The 13,595-nt window shown below is 41.7% G+C and overlaps 1 protein-coding gene across 6 annotated transcripts in view; it reads left to right on the top strand.

The window, feature by feature from the left end:
- RPAP3 (RNA polymerase II associated protein 3) overlaps positions 1–12,429 on the top strand; it is a 61,851-nt gene extending 49,422 nt beyond the window's left edge. For 4 of the 6 annotated variants that reach the window (XM_075930635.1, XM_075930630.1, XM_075930650.1 and 1 more), the window contains exon 17: positions 602–12,427. In XM_075930635.1, coding sequence (XP_075786750.1) covers positions 602–693 — 92 coding nt within the window. In that variant the 3' untranslated portion in view covers positions 694–12,427. Of the gene's footprint in view, positions 1–601 lie in introns of all 6 variants that reach the window. The other 2 variants (XM_014575212.3, XM_075930640.1) reach the window with 2 other exon arrangements.
- The last annotated feature ends 1,166 nt before the right edge of the window (positions 12,430–13,595 follow it).

Below are 13,595 nucleotides of genomic sequence, written 5' to 3'. Positions count from 1 at the left end.
GAGCTTTACTACATCTACCACTCTTTCAGTGTAATAAAAAATGACCCTCTTGGACAAATTGTCTTTTGCAAGGAAGCCTTCTCATGACTTGAAATTTTTCTACTTTTTTACTTCAGTATATTTTTTTATTACTGCTTATATTTGAATAGACAGTTTTATTTTATGCCAATTTTGTTTGACAACTGGCACACACTTTTTACCTTCTGTTTTAATATCATAAAGACAAGATAGCTTGTATCTTATTTTTTCTGTTTTTTACAATCAGGAATAGACATCAGTTTAAGGAATTATGGGGCTTTTTGGCTTACTACGTGCTGTCAGAGGACCTTTAGTCATAGTTTAGAGCACCAAAACAAAAATGACGACTGTTGCCATTTGGTGGATTTTTTTATTTGTTTTGTTTTTGTTTTCAGTTTTATAGACAAATATTGTTTTAACTAGTTCCTATTGATCTAATAAATCTAGATGACATACTAAATGTGTTAGCTTTTTAAAAAAAGAGACATTTTCTGTAACAGATTGTTCGTAAACTTAAAATCTTATAGTGTGTCTAAAAAAACTAAAAATGGAAAGCCATGTTAATTTTTATCCTCTCTTACAGCTGCACATGCATTGTTCAGTTACGTGAACCAATCAGGATTGGAGAACAATACTGTTGAAGAGCTGAAGAAGAAATACGGTGTTCAGTATTAATGAGATTATTGATGTTACATATTTTATATATGTGAAGTAGTCTGATTCTGCACCTATTCTCTGAGCAACTTATCCTGAAGTCAGTGGAAGAATTACATCCATAAAGTTGCATTTATATAGGTAATGAAATCCTTATAACAGACATAACCAAACGGCAAGTGCCTAGAAAGAATAATGGCTTATGTACCAATTCTTCAGTTGTGTCCATTATTTCAGCGCCCTTTTGTTTCCAGTGTGACCCCTTTCCCCCCCAGGCCTACGTGCCCACTTGAGCAGAATGAACTATAGGATTAGGGCAATAGACTCGGGGTTATTCAGAAATAAAATTAATTATTTATAAACTGTGAGTTTTGGTAAGAATGATTAACTTGATGATTACAAGATCAGCATGAGTTTTATTTTGGGAAATAAACTGAACAGTGTTTAATTCAAAATACCAAAATTGGCTGGTATAACGTATTTTAACATAAAATGTACTACTTAACTTACATTTCTCAGATTAGCTAAATTTAGCTTTAAATAGATGCTATGCGGGACAATATGAAAACTTCAGCTGATGCTCAGCAAACTTGAGGTCTTATTGTCAATAAATTCCAAATGTCTTTTGCTGACTTCTGGGCACTGACAGCTGAACTGCCCCAGTGAACCTCAACCTCTGCAGCAGTACAAAAGGAAGCTCTATTAAGTGACGAGATACCAAACAATAAAAGGTTTAAAAATATTCACTAAGACCCTAAATTGCACCTGTGGCTGAATGAAAATATATAAAATGTGAATATATATCATACTGTACGGAGGGCACAATTCTTAACATAGTTCTATCAATCCATCCCCTTTACAAGTTGGGCCAGTAGTTCTGCAGCTGAAGCTTTGGGGTGCTTCTTATGGGCTGTTTTAAGCAGAATAATAATGCAGCATGGAGAGGACAAAGGAATAGAGTAATGGTAATACACACATCTGTGAGGAAATGTCAGATAGCAAAGGCACTACAAGCAGAACCTCCTATCTGCGTAACCAAACGACGAAAAAATGTATTACAGCCTTAGCATGGAGAGAGAGAGTAGAAAACAGCTGCACTAAATTCCCATTTTCATGTTCTGGCATAGTTTTGGAAGTGTGACCAACACTTACTAACATTCTTTCTAAGCCGGTTTGCTCTCCCCTTGGCTATCCTTGGTTAAGCAATAACAAAGTGGAGTCAGAAGAATTGTTATTCATTGAAAGAATATATTGATCACTTTGTTCAGCAATGCCATTTCATGGAGGGGTTAATGCTTTGCCCATAATCATACAGAAGACTTATAACATTCACAGAAAGAATTCAAACTTCTTTCTGACTTAGAGAGGATAATTGGCTGGTTAAATCTGGAAGTCCTGAGTGGTCCTAAACTCTTAAGGTTTTTTCAGCACTTTAGTGGTAACTGATTACAATTGTTAAATTATTTAGTTTTTAATTCTCCAAGTTGGATATAATCTAAAGAAAAAATATATGCAAGGCAACCTTCTTGTTCAGTGTTTGTACAGCTATAATATAATGAGGCCCTACTGGGGCTCCTAGGCATTATGATAAAAATAAATAATTCATAACAGTTGGACCAGCTCCTCAGTTGTGCCCAGGCAGTGCCTGATGCTGCTGGGAGGGACAAGGGAGAACAAAGGTAACAATGTCCCACCACTTTACCTGGAGCTAATCCAGCCAATATTGTCATTAGGGAAATGTCAGGATCTTATTTCAGAGCTAATGAACCTTTACAGAGGAAATCCTACTTGTAGCCTCTCTACCACCTTAATTCTGCTCCCTATTGTATGTATATGTTATGAGTAAGTTAAATGATTGCATAGCATTTTTTTTCTGCAGTACCTCCCAGTCTCAATCAATGCAGAAAAGTTTGTGTGTGCTTCCTGAATGGATAACTATGCAGTATTTCTTTTTATCCTTGTTTTCTGAGTAGCCCTCATATTTGTCACACTTTCAAAGGGACCTGTGCTTTTGAAAATCACACCCTTTATTCTAAGGGCCGCATTCAGGTTGCACAGACAAACTTAATTCTGGTAGTTTCTATCTTTTGAGTGCTTGATTTTTCAGTCTGTGGTGTTTTTAAATAACTTTGTAAAAATCTAGAACAGCTAACAAACCAATAAAACTTAAGTAGAACAAGATGGACATAGCCAAAGAGTGAGTGTGTGTGTGTTGGTTTTTTGTCCTTGTGTGTGCTCTCATTTTTGCTGCATTCTTGCTGCCTGCTATATATTCAGGTTATAGCAATAGATCAAAAGCATTAACTGGAATCTGTCATGGCATCTTTGTGGTATACTGTAGCTGTACAATTCTTTAACTTTACAAGAAGTTGTTGCCACGGTTGATCAAGCTTTTGCAAATGAGTTGGTGCATTATAGGGATATCCTACCTGTACCCCTTTTTTTAATGTCTACACTGGTTATGCTGGAAACAGTGAAAAGGTGCTGCTTAAGAGCTTCTGTGCCACTCCTGCACCATCAGACTCTCCCCCTTATGTTGGCATATCTGCCAGTTTGACAGTCAGAATGCCCCCATTAGCATGTCACAGAACACCTTAGCTGATCTACTAAATTAATTTTTTTCCCTTCCATAAATGTCATTATAGAGCCTTTCTGTCTTGGAGGGGTCTCTATTAAAAGGGATTTGTGGAACTCCTTATTCATTGTATCTCACTAATTCACATTCTAACCATGTGTTGTCTCTTCCTACTTCCTCCATCCACTTTCTTCCTTCCCTGAGATCAGACAGTGGGACTAACTCAGTTTATCAAGTTTAGACTTTCTGCAGGCCAAATTATACCCCCATCTACACATATGCAATTCCATTGTGTTTAGATTATGTCTTCAGTAATGCTTTCCTAACCTCAATATCTTTCTGGTCCAATGTTTTCACAAACGCTTAGGAGAACAAAATGCAACCTGAAGAATCTTGTTTTTGCTGTTGATGATCCAGGAAACAGAGAATTCACTTTGACTCCTCTTGTCTCAGGACATGTCTACACTAGTAGATTATTTTGAAATACCTAAATTTGAAATAACTCCCAAAATAACAAAATCAAAATAATATGCCCCCACTATCGGGGAAACCATGAAATTAGTCTGAGGCAGGCTCCATTATTGTGGACATGCTACTTCGACTTAGAGCCCCTGAAACCACTGGGAAGTAATTACTTCAAATTACTCTGGGGAGTAGTTATTTTGAAATAGCAGCAACTGAGCATCCACACTAACTATTTTGAAATAAGTGTTTTGAAATAAATGTTATTCCCCAAGGAAAGCATAAGTACAGAATTTGAAATAATCAGCCTGTTCAAAATAATGGGCTTGCTAGTGTCGATGTTCTGCGTATTTTGAAATAACTCCCTTGTGTAGACCAGGGTCAAGAGTAGTTGTTTGATACTGCAGGACAAATTCAGCCTCAATGTAAGTAGCTGTCATTCTGCTGAAGACAATGGAGTTGCACCATGGATGGATTTAGCTCTTTGTCTTGTACTTAGGTGCTGCTTAGACCTATGAAAATGAAGGGTCTTAAAATTCATGGATACATTTAATTATACTTTGCATTTTCTTCTCATCCCTAGTCATTTGTTTCAACTTGACTGAGTACTGGAGCACTCTTTTCTGCTTTTTTTCTATTATACTCCTTTGCTTCCTCACCGTATTTCTCATTCAATCATTTGCACTAGCTCTCCCTGTTATTTCTGTCACCTTCAGTTGGACTCTTCCTTTGATTTTTTTTTTTTCTCTCTCTCTCCCTGTGCCCTTTCTACCTTATGTCAAGTTCAAAACACTTCTTTCTTCTCCACTTTATACCCTCTCTTTTAATCAGTACTGTGAAGCTGAACCTCTAAGAGTGTAATTTGATGACTCCTCTTTGTTTTTCTAAAAGTATTTTCTCAAGGCTTTTATGTTTTCTAAAAGCAGCTTTCAAGTATTCTGCCTTTAAGGTTCTAGTTTACAGCTATCTTTATTTTCCTCAAGCAGCTTGATTTAGAAGTAGAAGCAAACAACCGTATCTGCTAGGGAATTCTTTTCCTTTCCTGCTTTTTAAGGTGGTTCCCAAATTCCCTGGTAGAAGGATAATCTTACGGGAATCTTATTTCTTTCCAAACAGTAGCATCAGACAGTGATTCTTTTCCAGACATCTTCAGTTTTCAGACCTTCTCTCCCCCACTACATCAATAGTTTAGTTAATGGTGTTTATCTGGATTATATTAAAAAGTAAGACTCCGTACTGCTTGTACTGATGTTGCCGTAACTGTGAAGAATCCCACCCAAATACTGGTAAATTGATAAACATAGATACAACTATGGCAAAACCTCACCAATATATTCTAATGTCTGTGGTTTATAAATGGTCAAATAAGAACCCATCTTACAAATGGAGCCAGCTGGGGTCTGGTTATATGGCTCTGATCAGGGTCTAAGTGAACAAATACATACAAAAAACGTCAGCCTGCTATGCCAGGCTATCAAGCATTCTTTAACCTCTCTCTCTTTCTCACCCAGCTGCAGACATAGACTGAAATCAGCTCTGTGGCTACGTCTACACTACAAGGTTTTTGCGCGAAACCAGCCATTTTTGTGCAAAAACCCACGGAGCGTCCACACTTCAAGTATATGTTTGTGCAAGGAAATCAACAGTAAAATGGCAGAACAGATGACTTTTTGTGGTGTAGGTAAACCTTCTATGAGGCATAACTTTTTTGTGCTACAGCTCTTGTGCAAAAAGGCATGTGTGCATGTTCCACAGGGGTTTCTTGTGCAAAAAGAGCCTTTCTGAAAAAGCACAGGTGCTCTGGTGGCCATTCTGTGACTGACCATCAGATCTTTCTTGCGCAAGAGTGCCCATGCAGTGTGGCTGCTCTCTTGTGCAAAACCACATCACTTTTGCAATGTGCTGTTGAGGTGTGGGCGCACTTTTGCGCAAGACGTTTTTGTGTAAGAACTCTTCCACAAACTACTTCTTGCACAAAAACCCTGCAATGTAGACCTAGCCTGTGTGAGAGGATTCAGCTTGTGGATTTACTCTGCACTCATACACTCCTCCTTTGTAGTGCAAATCCAAAATAACATTGTCTTGTGCTGTACAGAGTTTTGTCCAATGCAACTGCATACAAAATGCCTCCCTGAATGTGGAAGGGAGTTATGCTTTACCTCCCTTCCCTCCAATATGAATTGCTTGTTTTGGGATGAACAAAAAGTATTAACTACAGAAGGTAAATTTTTATTGATTATAAGGGATAGCAAACAGGACAAAGCAGAATAGTGAGCAAATAAAACATGAAAACTAATCTTAATATACCAAAGCAACAAGTTACACACTAATTTGAAACCCTAAATTTTGTTTTAGGCAGTTTGCAGAGTTTCTGCAGCTCAGAGCTTATTATTTCTCTTACAGCAGTGGTCCCCAACCTTTTTAAGCATGAGATCACTTTTTGAATTTAAGCACAACCCAGGATCTACCTCAAACCCGAATACCCTTGCCCCCTCTCCTTCCCACCCCTTCTCCGAAGCCTTGCCCCTGCTCACTCTGTCCTCCCTCCTCACTCGCTTTTATCAGGCTGGGGGCAGGGGTTTGGGGTGCAGGAGGGGTTCAGGTCTGGGGCCAGGGTTTGGAATTTGAGCTCCAGCTGGGCACTGCTTACCACAGGGGGCTAAGACAAGCTCACCCCTATCCTAACCCTGCACCACTCCCAAAGCAGCCAGCAAACTCTCCATCCCTGCCCCCCTCTGCTCTGTGAAGATGGGGTACAAGGTGGAGGGAGGGACACCCTGACATCAGCACTCCCTCTTCTTCTTCCTGTGCCCTGTACAGCAAGCAGGAGGCTCCCAGGGGTGAGGGGCACCTCCAAGGCAGAGGGCAGGAGTAACACGGCAGTGCTGAGGGGAAGACGAAGTGCCAGCACTTGATAGCCTCCTGGCCAAACCTCTCAGGATCACCTGTCAGAGGTTCCAAGATCTACCAGTAGATCATGATCTACTGGTTGGTGACCACTGTCTTACAGCCTAAACCCTTATCATAACCTAGACCCAGCCATTGTCTCTCCCCAGCTTAGTTCCTTTGTTTCTCCAAATATTTTTAGCAGTTCTTCTTGGGCAGGCAGGTAATGGAGAAGAGCCCTGATTGACTCACTTCTCAGCCTTAAATAGGATTTATGTAAGGTGGGAACCCTTTGTTTCCAGTGGGAAAAATGCCTGACGTGTCTAAGGTAGCAGTTATCAGATGACCTTTCAATGTCAAGGCATAATTACAGGAAGCTTCTCTGGATGATGGGAGATTAGTAACTTCAAAATTTTACTGTCCTTTAAAATAGCCTATCCAGGCAGATTGCCTATTATCTGGTGGACATTCTCCCAAATACGTACACAGATGTAATTGTTACATAGTCAATGTTCCTAACTTCAGATACAGAAATAATATATACATACAAATAAGAAATACATTTAGTAAATCATAGCCTTTGTAATGATTCCTCACATGACCCATCTTCCATAAAATGTATCTTAGTTGGTCCATATCAAATAATATTTCTATGAAGAATACAGAAAGAAATGTCACAAGGTAAAACTGACAAAGAGCAGGTGAATAAACAGACAAACTGACTTTCCCCAGTCACACAGCAGCTCAGTGGCAGAGAGGGCAGTAGACATCTGAGTCTCGGGCCAAGCCCTGTCCACTGGATCATGCTATTTTGACAAGTGAAATGTAATTATATTTATTAACTAATAAATGTATTGCCATTTGGTTTGGATCCATGTTAGAAAGAGGATATAATGGAAGCCTGGATCAATGTTCAAAACTGGAGCCTTTAGATAAAATCATTCAGCTTTCTTAGATCATAGATAGACTGAAAACCCACCATCTTTTGTTTGTTGAAGCTGGAGTAAAGATTGAACCTCTGATATCAAAATGCTCTTTTGGGAGGGACCATTGATTAGGGAATGGTAAGGTCGCAAATTGGTCTGAATAACCCTTGTTTGTAATTTCAAGAATCCATTTATGTGATGTTATAAGCATCCAGTTGCTGGCAAATTGAACCAGCCCATCTCCAAACAACACATAGGAAAGACTGGTGCCAATATCATGAGGGTGAATATGCAGTATTTGTCAAAGAACTCAAGTTACAAATAACCTCAATTTATTATTCACTAATAAATGTATTGTCACCTATGTTATACAAGAACTTACCATCTAATGCCACAATATTCTGTTTTTTCTGAGAAGTGAGGGAAGGCCACTATTTTTATGAAAATTATTAAGCTTACTCATTAATAAAGTATCAGTAAAGTTCCACTGTAATTTTTTGATTGCAGCATATTTTTAAAAAACTCATGGGCTTCTCTCATTTTAAATCTCGCTTCATTTGTATTTTTTTTCACATTTGGTGAATGAATTTCAGAGCATGTGAAAATTACAGTGGTTATCTCTCGTTTATAGCTTTGAAACTATTAAAAATCACAGTATAGTACTGGATTAATTTATCAGCAATGGGAAGACAGTCTCACTTGGTAGGGGAATGCTTTGTTACTGAATTCTCATTTTTATACACTTTGTGGTCATTCTAATCTCAATGAAAGGTCTATAATGAATTCCTTTAAAACCTGATGTGACATTTATGGGAAAATTTCTCAAATTCCACATCTTCTAGATGGAAAAGTTGTTTGCTAGTTTGGGAAAGCTGGGGGCTATTGATAATTTGTGATTTAATAGCACCTTTTAATAAAAAATCTCAGATTTATAAATACTTAGTTGGTGTCATGATGGTTTCATGCAGAAAAGCAGAGAAGTCTAAATGCACATTTACAAAGCAGTGCAGGGATTCTGGCCACACATTAAAATAACACACACACACACACACACCAGGTCTTTAAAATTAATACAAGCTATCTATGTGAGGTGACTAAAGTCAGTGCACTGCTTTGTAAGTATAAACCTTAGGTAAACTACAGGCTTTCATAGACCTGCTCCCAAATAGAGTATCACTTGGAGTCTAGGTGCCATACAAGAAACAGGGTCTGCTATCACGGAAGAGCTTACAAGATAAGGCTCCAGTGGCTTGGTCAAGGTCATACAATAATAGGGGGTTTGTAAGGATCCTTTAAACCAGGACTATAATCCAACTTGATAGATACCACTAAGGCAAAAAAATTCCAGCTACTTTGCTCAGAGTGCACACACACCTACATTGGAATGGAAACGTGCAACACATCTTGAAGAACAATAGCTATAGAAAGGCTAGTAACTAGTTTTATTTCCTGTGTGGTATGTTCAGTAGAAATGTGGAAATCTAGCTAGCTAGAGATGCCCACACAATCTAATAAAACACTCAGGAAATCTTCAGCCACTGTTCCTGCATGTTTTGAATCAAAGCTTAGTAGAAACAGATGACACACAATCAGAAGTGAGTCCAAAGTCATTCAACACTGGTTTCCCTTTACTGTAGAATTCCAGTAGCACTTGTGCTAAAACAATGTGCAGATCTACTGTGGAAAATTGCAGTTGTGAGAAAATGACAAGTGGCTTAATTCTTTCCCATCGGTCTATCAGTCCAAGGCTCTTCCTCCAAACCTCTTAAGCTTTAGGAGCAGTGAAGACAAGTATGCTTGTGCTCAGTGCTGTTTGAGCAACTGGAGATGATGGTTTCAAGCCTCTTCTCCTTTCTTTCAACCCAATGAAATTTACCTCTCCTGCTAACCTCTGAAATCTACCCTGCCTCCCTCCAGACTGATACCCTCAGGCTGTGCTACACTGGACCACTTATTCCGGAAAAGCGGCTGCTTTTCCGGAATAAGCTGCAAGCTGTTTACACTGGCCACTTGCTTTTCCAGAAAAACAATGACGATCTACTGTAAAATTGTCTGTTCTTCCAGAAAAAACTATGCTGTTCCCGTTCGGGCAAAAGTCCTTTTCCGGAAAAACTGTTCCAGAAAAGGGCCAGTGTAGACAGCACAGTAGCCTTTTCCGCAAAAAAGCCCCGATCGCGAAAATGACTATCGGAGCTTTTTTCCGGAAAAGCACGTCTACATTGTCACGGACGCTTTTCCGGAAAAAGTGCTTTTCCGGAAAAGCATCCTGCCAATGTAGACGCGCTTTTCCGGAAATACTTATAACGGAAAAACTGTTCCGTTTTAAGCATTTCCGGAAAAGGGTGCCAGTGTAGACGTAGTCTCATAGTGCCTGCTTGCCTCTGCTCTCCTCCTGTGCTGCCTCTTCCCAGTCTCTGTTCTCCACAGAACCCTGCAATCCTATTAGTTCTAGACACAAGGCAATTAGAAACTGATGGCAGAAATGGTGGTTTAAAACAAAATAGTAAGGTTTTTTTCTAAGAGATTGGCATTGATTTAAACAGAATAGATTCTCATGAAAGTCCCACATGGCCCACTTTCCAGTATCCAGTAACCTTCAGTCCTTCAGGCCAAAGTGTCACCTACCAGGGGCGGCAGGTTTGTGTAATTTTTGGTGGTGCCCAGAATGGGTCTAGTCCCACCCTCCATTCTCCCGCCCATCCCTGACCATTAGCCACACCCCCTGACTCCCATTAGCCACACCTCTGGAGGTAAAACTCGCAGGTAAGATGGACACATGACCAGAAGTAAAAGGTGTCATGTGACCCCCCCCTCTAAGGACTTTTCCCACCATCCTCCTACCAATAGGGATTAGTTTGGCCCCCGCCAACCCCCCCTCATGCAACTATCCTGCAATTGCATTAACCCAATGTGTGTGACATTAACTCGAGGGCGGAAAGGCTGGGGAACTGTTCCCTCTAAGAGTTTCCTCTCATGAGCAGAATGTATATCCGTTAAGACCAGGGCAGTTACTCCTCACTTACACCAGTCAGCAGGAAGAGAAATGAGGCTCACTGCCTCTTGGTCTAGGGATATCCAGGGCCCCTTTCCTTGACTCAGAACTGAGAGGAGGGGAGGGCTGAATCCAGAAAGTATGAGAACCACTGATCCAGAATGAGCTGTAGAAGGCAGGCTGGAGAATTTCCCCCACATAATTCCCAGAGCAGATCTGAAAAATAACCATTGTTGATTTTAACATTGTCAGTGATGGAGCATCCACCCCCCCCCCCCCCCCGCCCCCCGGTAAAATGTGCCACAGAGTAGTCACTCTGTGTTACAAATTCAGGCCTTATTCTCCATCGGAATTGGATTAATTTCAACTTCCAGTCATTGGGCTGGGTTAGTCCTTTCTCTGCTAGGCTGGAGAGCCCACTCTCAAATGTATTTTGCCCCAAGCAGGTATTTATAGACCAAGTCACCCCTTAACTTTAAGCCAAATAGACCGAACTCTTTCAGTCTCACTGTAGAGCCCCATAAACCGAAGTGAGAAAGGCGTCTTTAATGTAATTTTTCCATTTACAGTATTGCATCCTCAGAAGAAAGAGTGTTCATGGGCCTGTAAACTGGAAATGAGCAAAAGCCAAATTATACAGCAATAGGCAAGAATGTCTGTTTAGCAGGGGAGAAGCTCCATAAATACAGATCAAAACAAGCTAGCATCATAACTACAAAATCGATACTTCTCTGATCTGGGAAATTCATCTTCAGACCCAGGGGAAGGGAACTTTGTTTCCCCCAAACATTCTCATCTGCCACACTCTGCTGCACACTTTCTAGGGAGTTTATGATCTGTTAGGCCTTCATTCTGCTCCATCTTCTTTCTTCTACACAAGTACATTTCAACATTCTTACCAGTGTTCCCTGTAACCTGTGTGCTCATGCGGCCGCTCAAGAGCGATTCCAGTGCCACCCAGCTGATTAGCAGCATGCCCACATTTAGGTTTGTGTTTGTCCTGGTGGTGCACATTCAAACTCACTTTGGTGCACATAACAAAATTTATTCTGCACATGGATGGAAAAGACTAGAGGGCACATTGATTCCCCCCCTCTCATCTCAACTCACTAGATGTCTTATTTCTCCAAAGTGTGCCTTCCTGAAATTCTTTTGGCCTCCTGGCAACTTATTTCTGATCCTTTTTGTGCCTCTTTCCTGAACGCTGTAATTCAACAACCACTTTCGGAATTGTGGGCGGTGCACCTGGGCCCAGCATTCCAGTGGCTGTTGCCCCAGTGCCAGGGACACAGAGAAAAGAGACGTTTTGCTCCTTCTGTAAATCCCCCCATTCCTGCAACCCAGGCTTGCTTAGATCTTTTGGCCCCCAATTTCACACTGGCCAAGGGGAAGGCTTTGTTAAAGGGCCCCCGCCAGCCTACAGCACTCTAACAAAGAGGCTTTACAAGAAGCTATGTGGGGGGGGAGGTATGCTGGAGGGGTGGCTTTAAAATGTCGGCGAGAAACTACACTTAACGGACGAGTTTCCTCTGAAATTGTGGCAAACCAACGCAGCAGCATAGAACTAATGAGGCTCCCCCAGCCCTGATCCTAGCAATTAGCGAAATCAGGAGAGGCTTCTTAATTCTTGTTATACAGATGGGGGAAACTGAGGTAAAGCAACTGGTCCATCAAATACAAGCTTGCAGCACAGCCTGGGACAGAACCCAGAACACATGAAGCCCCTTCCCCGTATGGCTATTCCCTCCCCTGCCACTGAGTCCACCTACAGTGGGTTGGCCAGCGGGAGCTGTTCTGTCTGGGAGCAGCAGCCATGCCATGGGCTAGGCTGCAGCCTGGGGAAGGCTGTCAGCCCCGTGTGTCCTCCCCACTGGCCCCAGAGAGTCCCCCCCCCCCCCCCCCCCGCAGCCGGGCCGGGCTCCTGCCATGCCCAACAGGTTCGCCCCACGCCCCCCTCCCACCCTATCTCTGGTTGGCCGGCTGGCTCCGCTGGCTCTGCCGCTGCTTCAGCGCTCCTGCCACTCCGCACTGGCCCGTGCCTAGGGGAGCTTTTGAAGTGTCCGCGGGGCCGCCCCGGGCTGTGAAGCTTCTGACACCATGGCAGCCAGCATCTTCTTGCAGGCTTGCCCCATCATACCTCTCCTCCTCCAGCCGGCCAGTCTTGCCCTGTGCACACGCCTATGCCAGCAAGGATGCTCTGAGGCTGGGGGGAGGATGCACAGTAGCCAGCAGGTGGAGGCCGGGGCCTGCTCCAGGTAGGGCCAGGGGAGAGACCCAGCTCCATTAGTGGAGCAGGGCCCCCGGCTCTGAATATTGTTGGAGCATGGGCACCACAAGCCCATTTAACTCGCTGCCCATGCCACCTACTGATTCATATAAAGACCCTAAGATGCTGGGTGCCTTCTAGCTAACAGATGTCTAGGGGGAAATTGTAAAAGACAGTAAGGGCAGCACCTACTGACTTTCAGGAAAAAAACACCTAACTGGCCCCTGTGGAGTAGTCTTTGTTTTTGTTGGTTTGTTACATTGTCTGCAAGGTGCAGCTATGCTGTGTTTCTTTTCAATGGCTACATTCTTGTTTCAGTACTTGTAATTAGTTCAATTATAAAAGAGCAAAGCAGGTTTTACAATATTACTGTTTTAAAAGATCATTCAAAAGCCGTGTGACATTTTAAAGAAAAACACAAAAGGTCTAGCCTTTAATGGGAGTTGCCCTTTTCCTTTCTAACAGAGTATTTAAATTTATCCACAAAGCGTAAAATTTCTTTCAACATTACAAATGGGAAGACTTGGTAGCTTTTATTTTTAAACAACTGTGGTATGCAATCTCATGCAGTGCAAGAATTCAGTATAGGAAATTCCATGTATCAGCTCTGACTTTGCAAAGACAGTATTTTCCCCCAAAACATCAGGAACTATCAAGGAACACTGCTTGAAAAGCAATTGATTTGAGATGATTTGAGAAGGGCTTTTTTTCTTCTAGATTTCACGAATACTGTCTTAAGAGGACTGTCCTGGGAAAGTAAGTGAGATGCATCTCCCACTCCTCCTCCCCTCAGTTAAAAAAGCATATGAGGCTGTG

Source organism: Pelodiscus sinensis, chromosome 1 (assembly GCF_049634645.1).
Source record: "Pelodiscus sinensis isolate JC-2024 chromosome 1, ASM4963464v1, whole genome shotgun sequence".
NCBI classification, from domain to species: domain Eukaryota; kingdom Metazoa; phylum Chordata; order Testudines; family Trionychidae; genus Pelodiscus; species Pelodiscus sinensis.
This window is presented reverse-complemented; position numbering and strand designations above follow the sequence as displayed.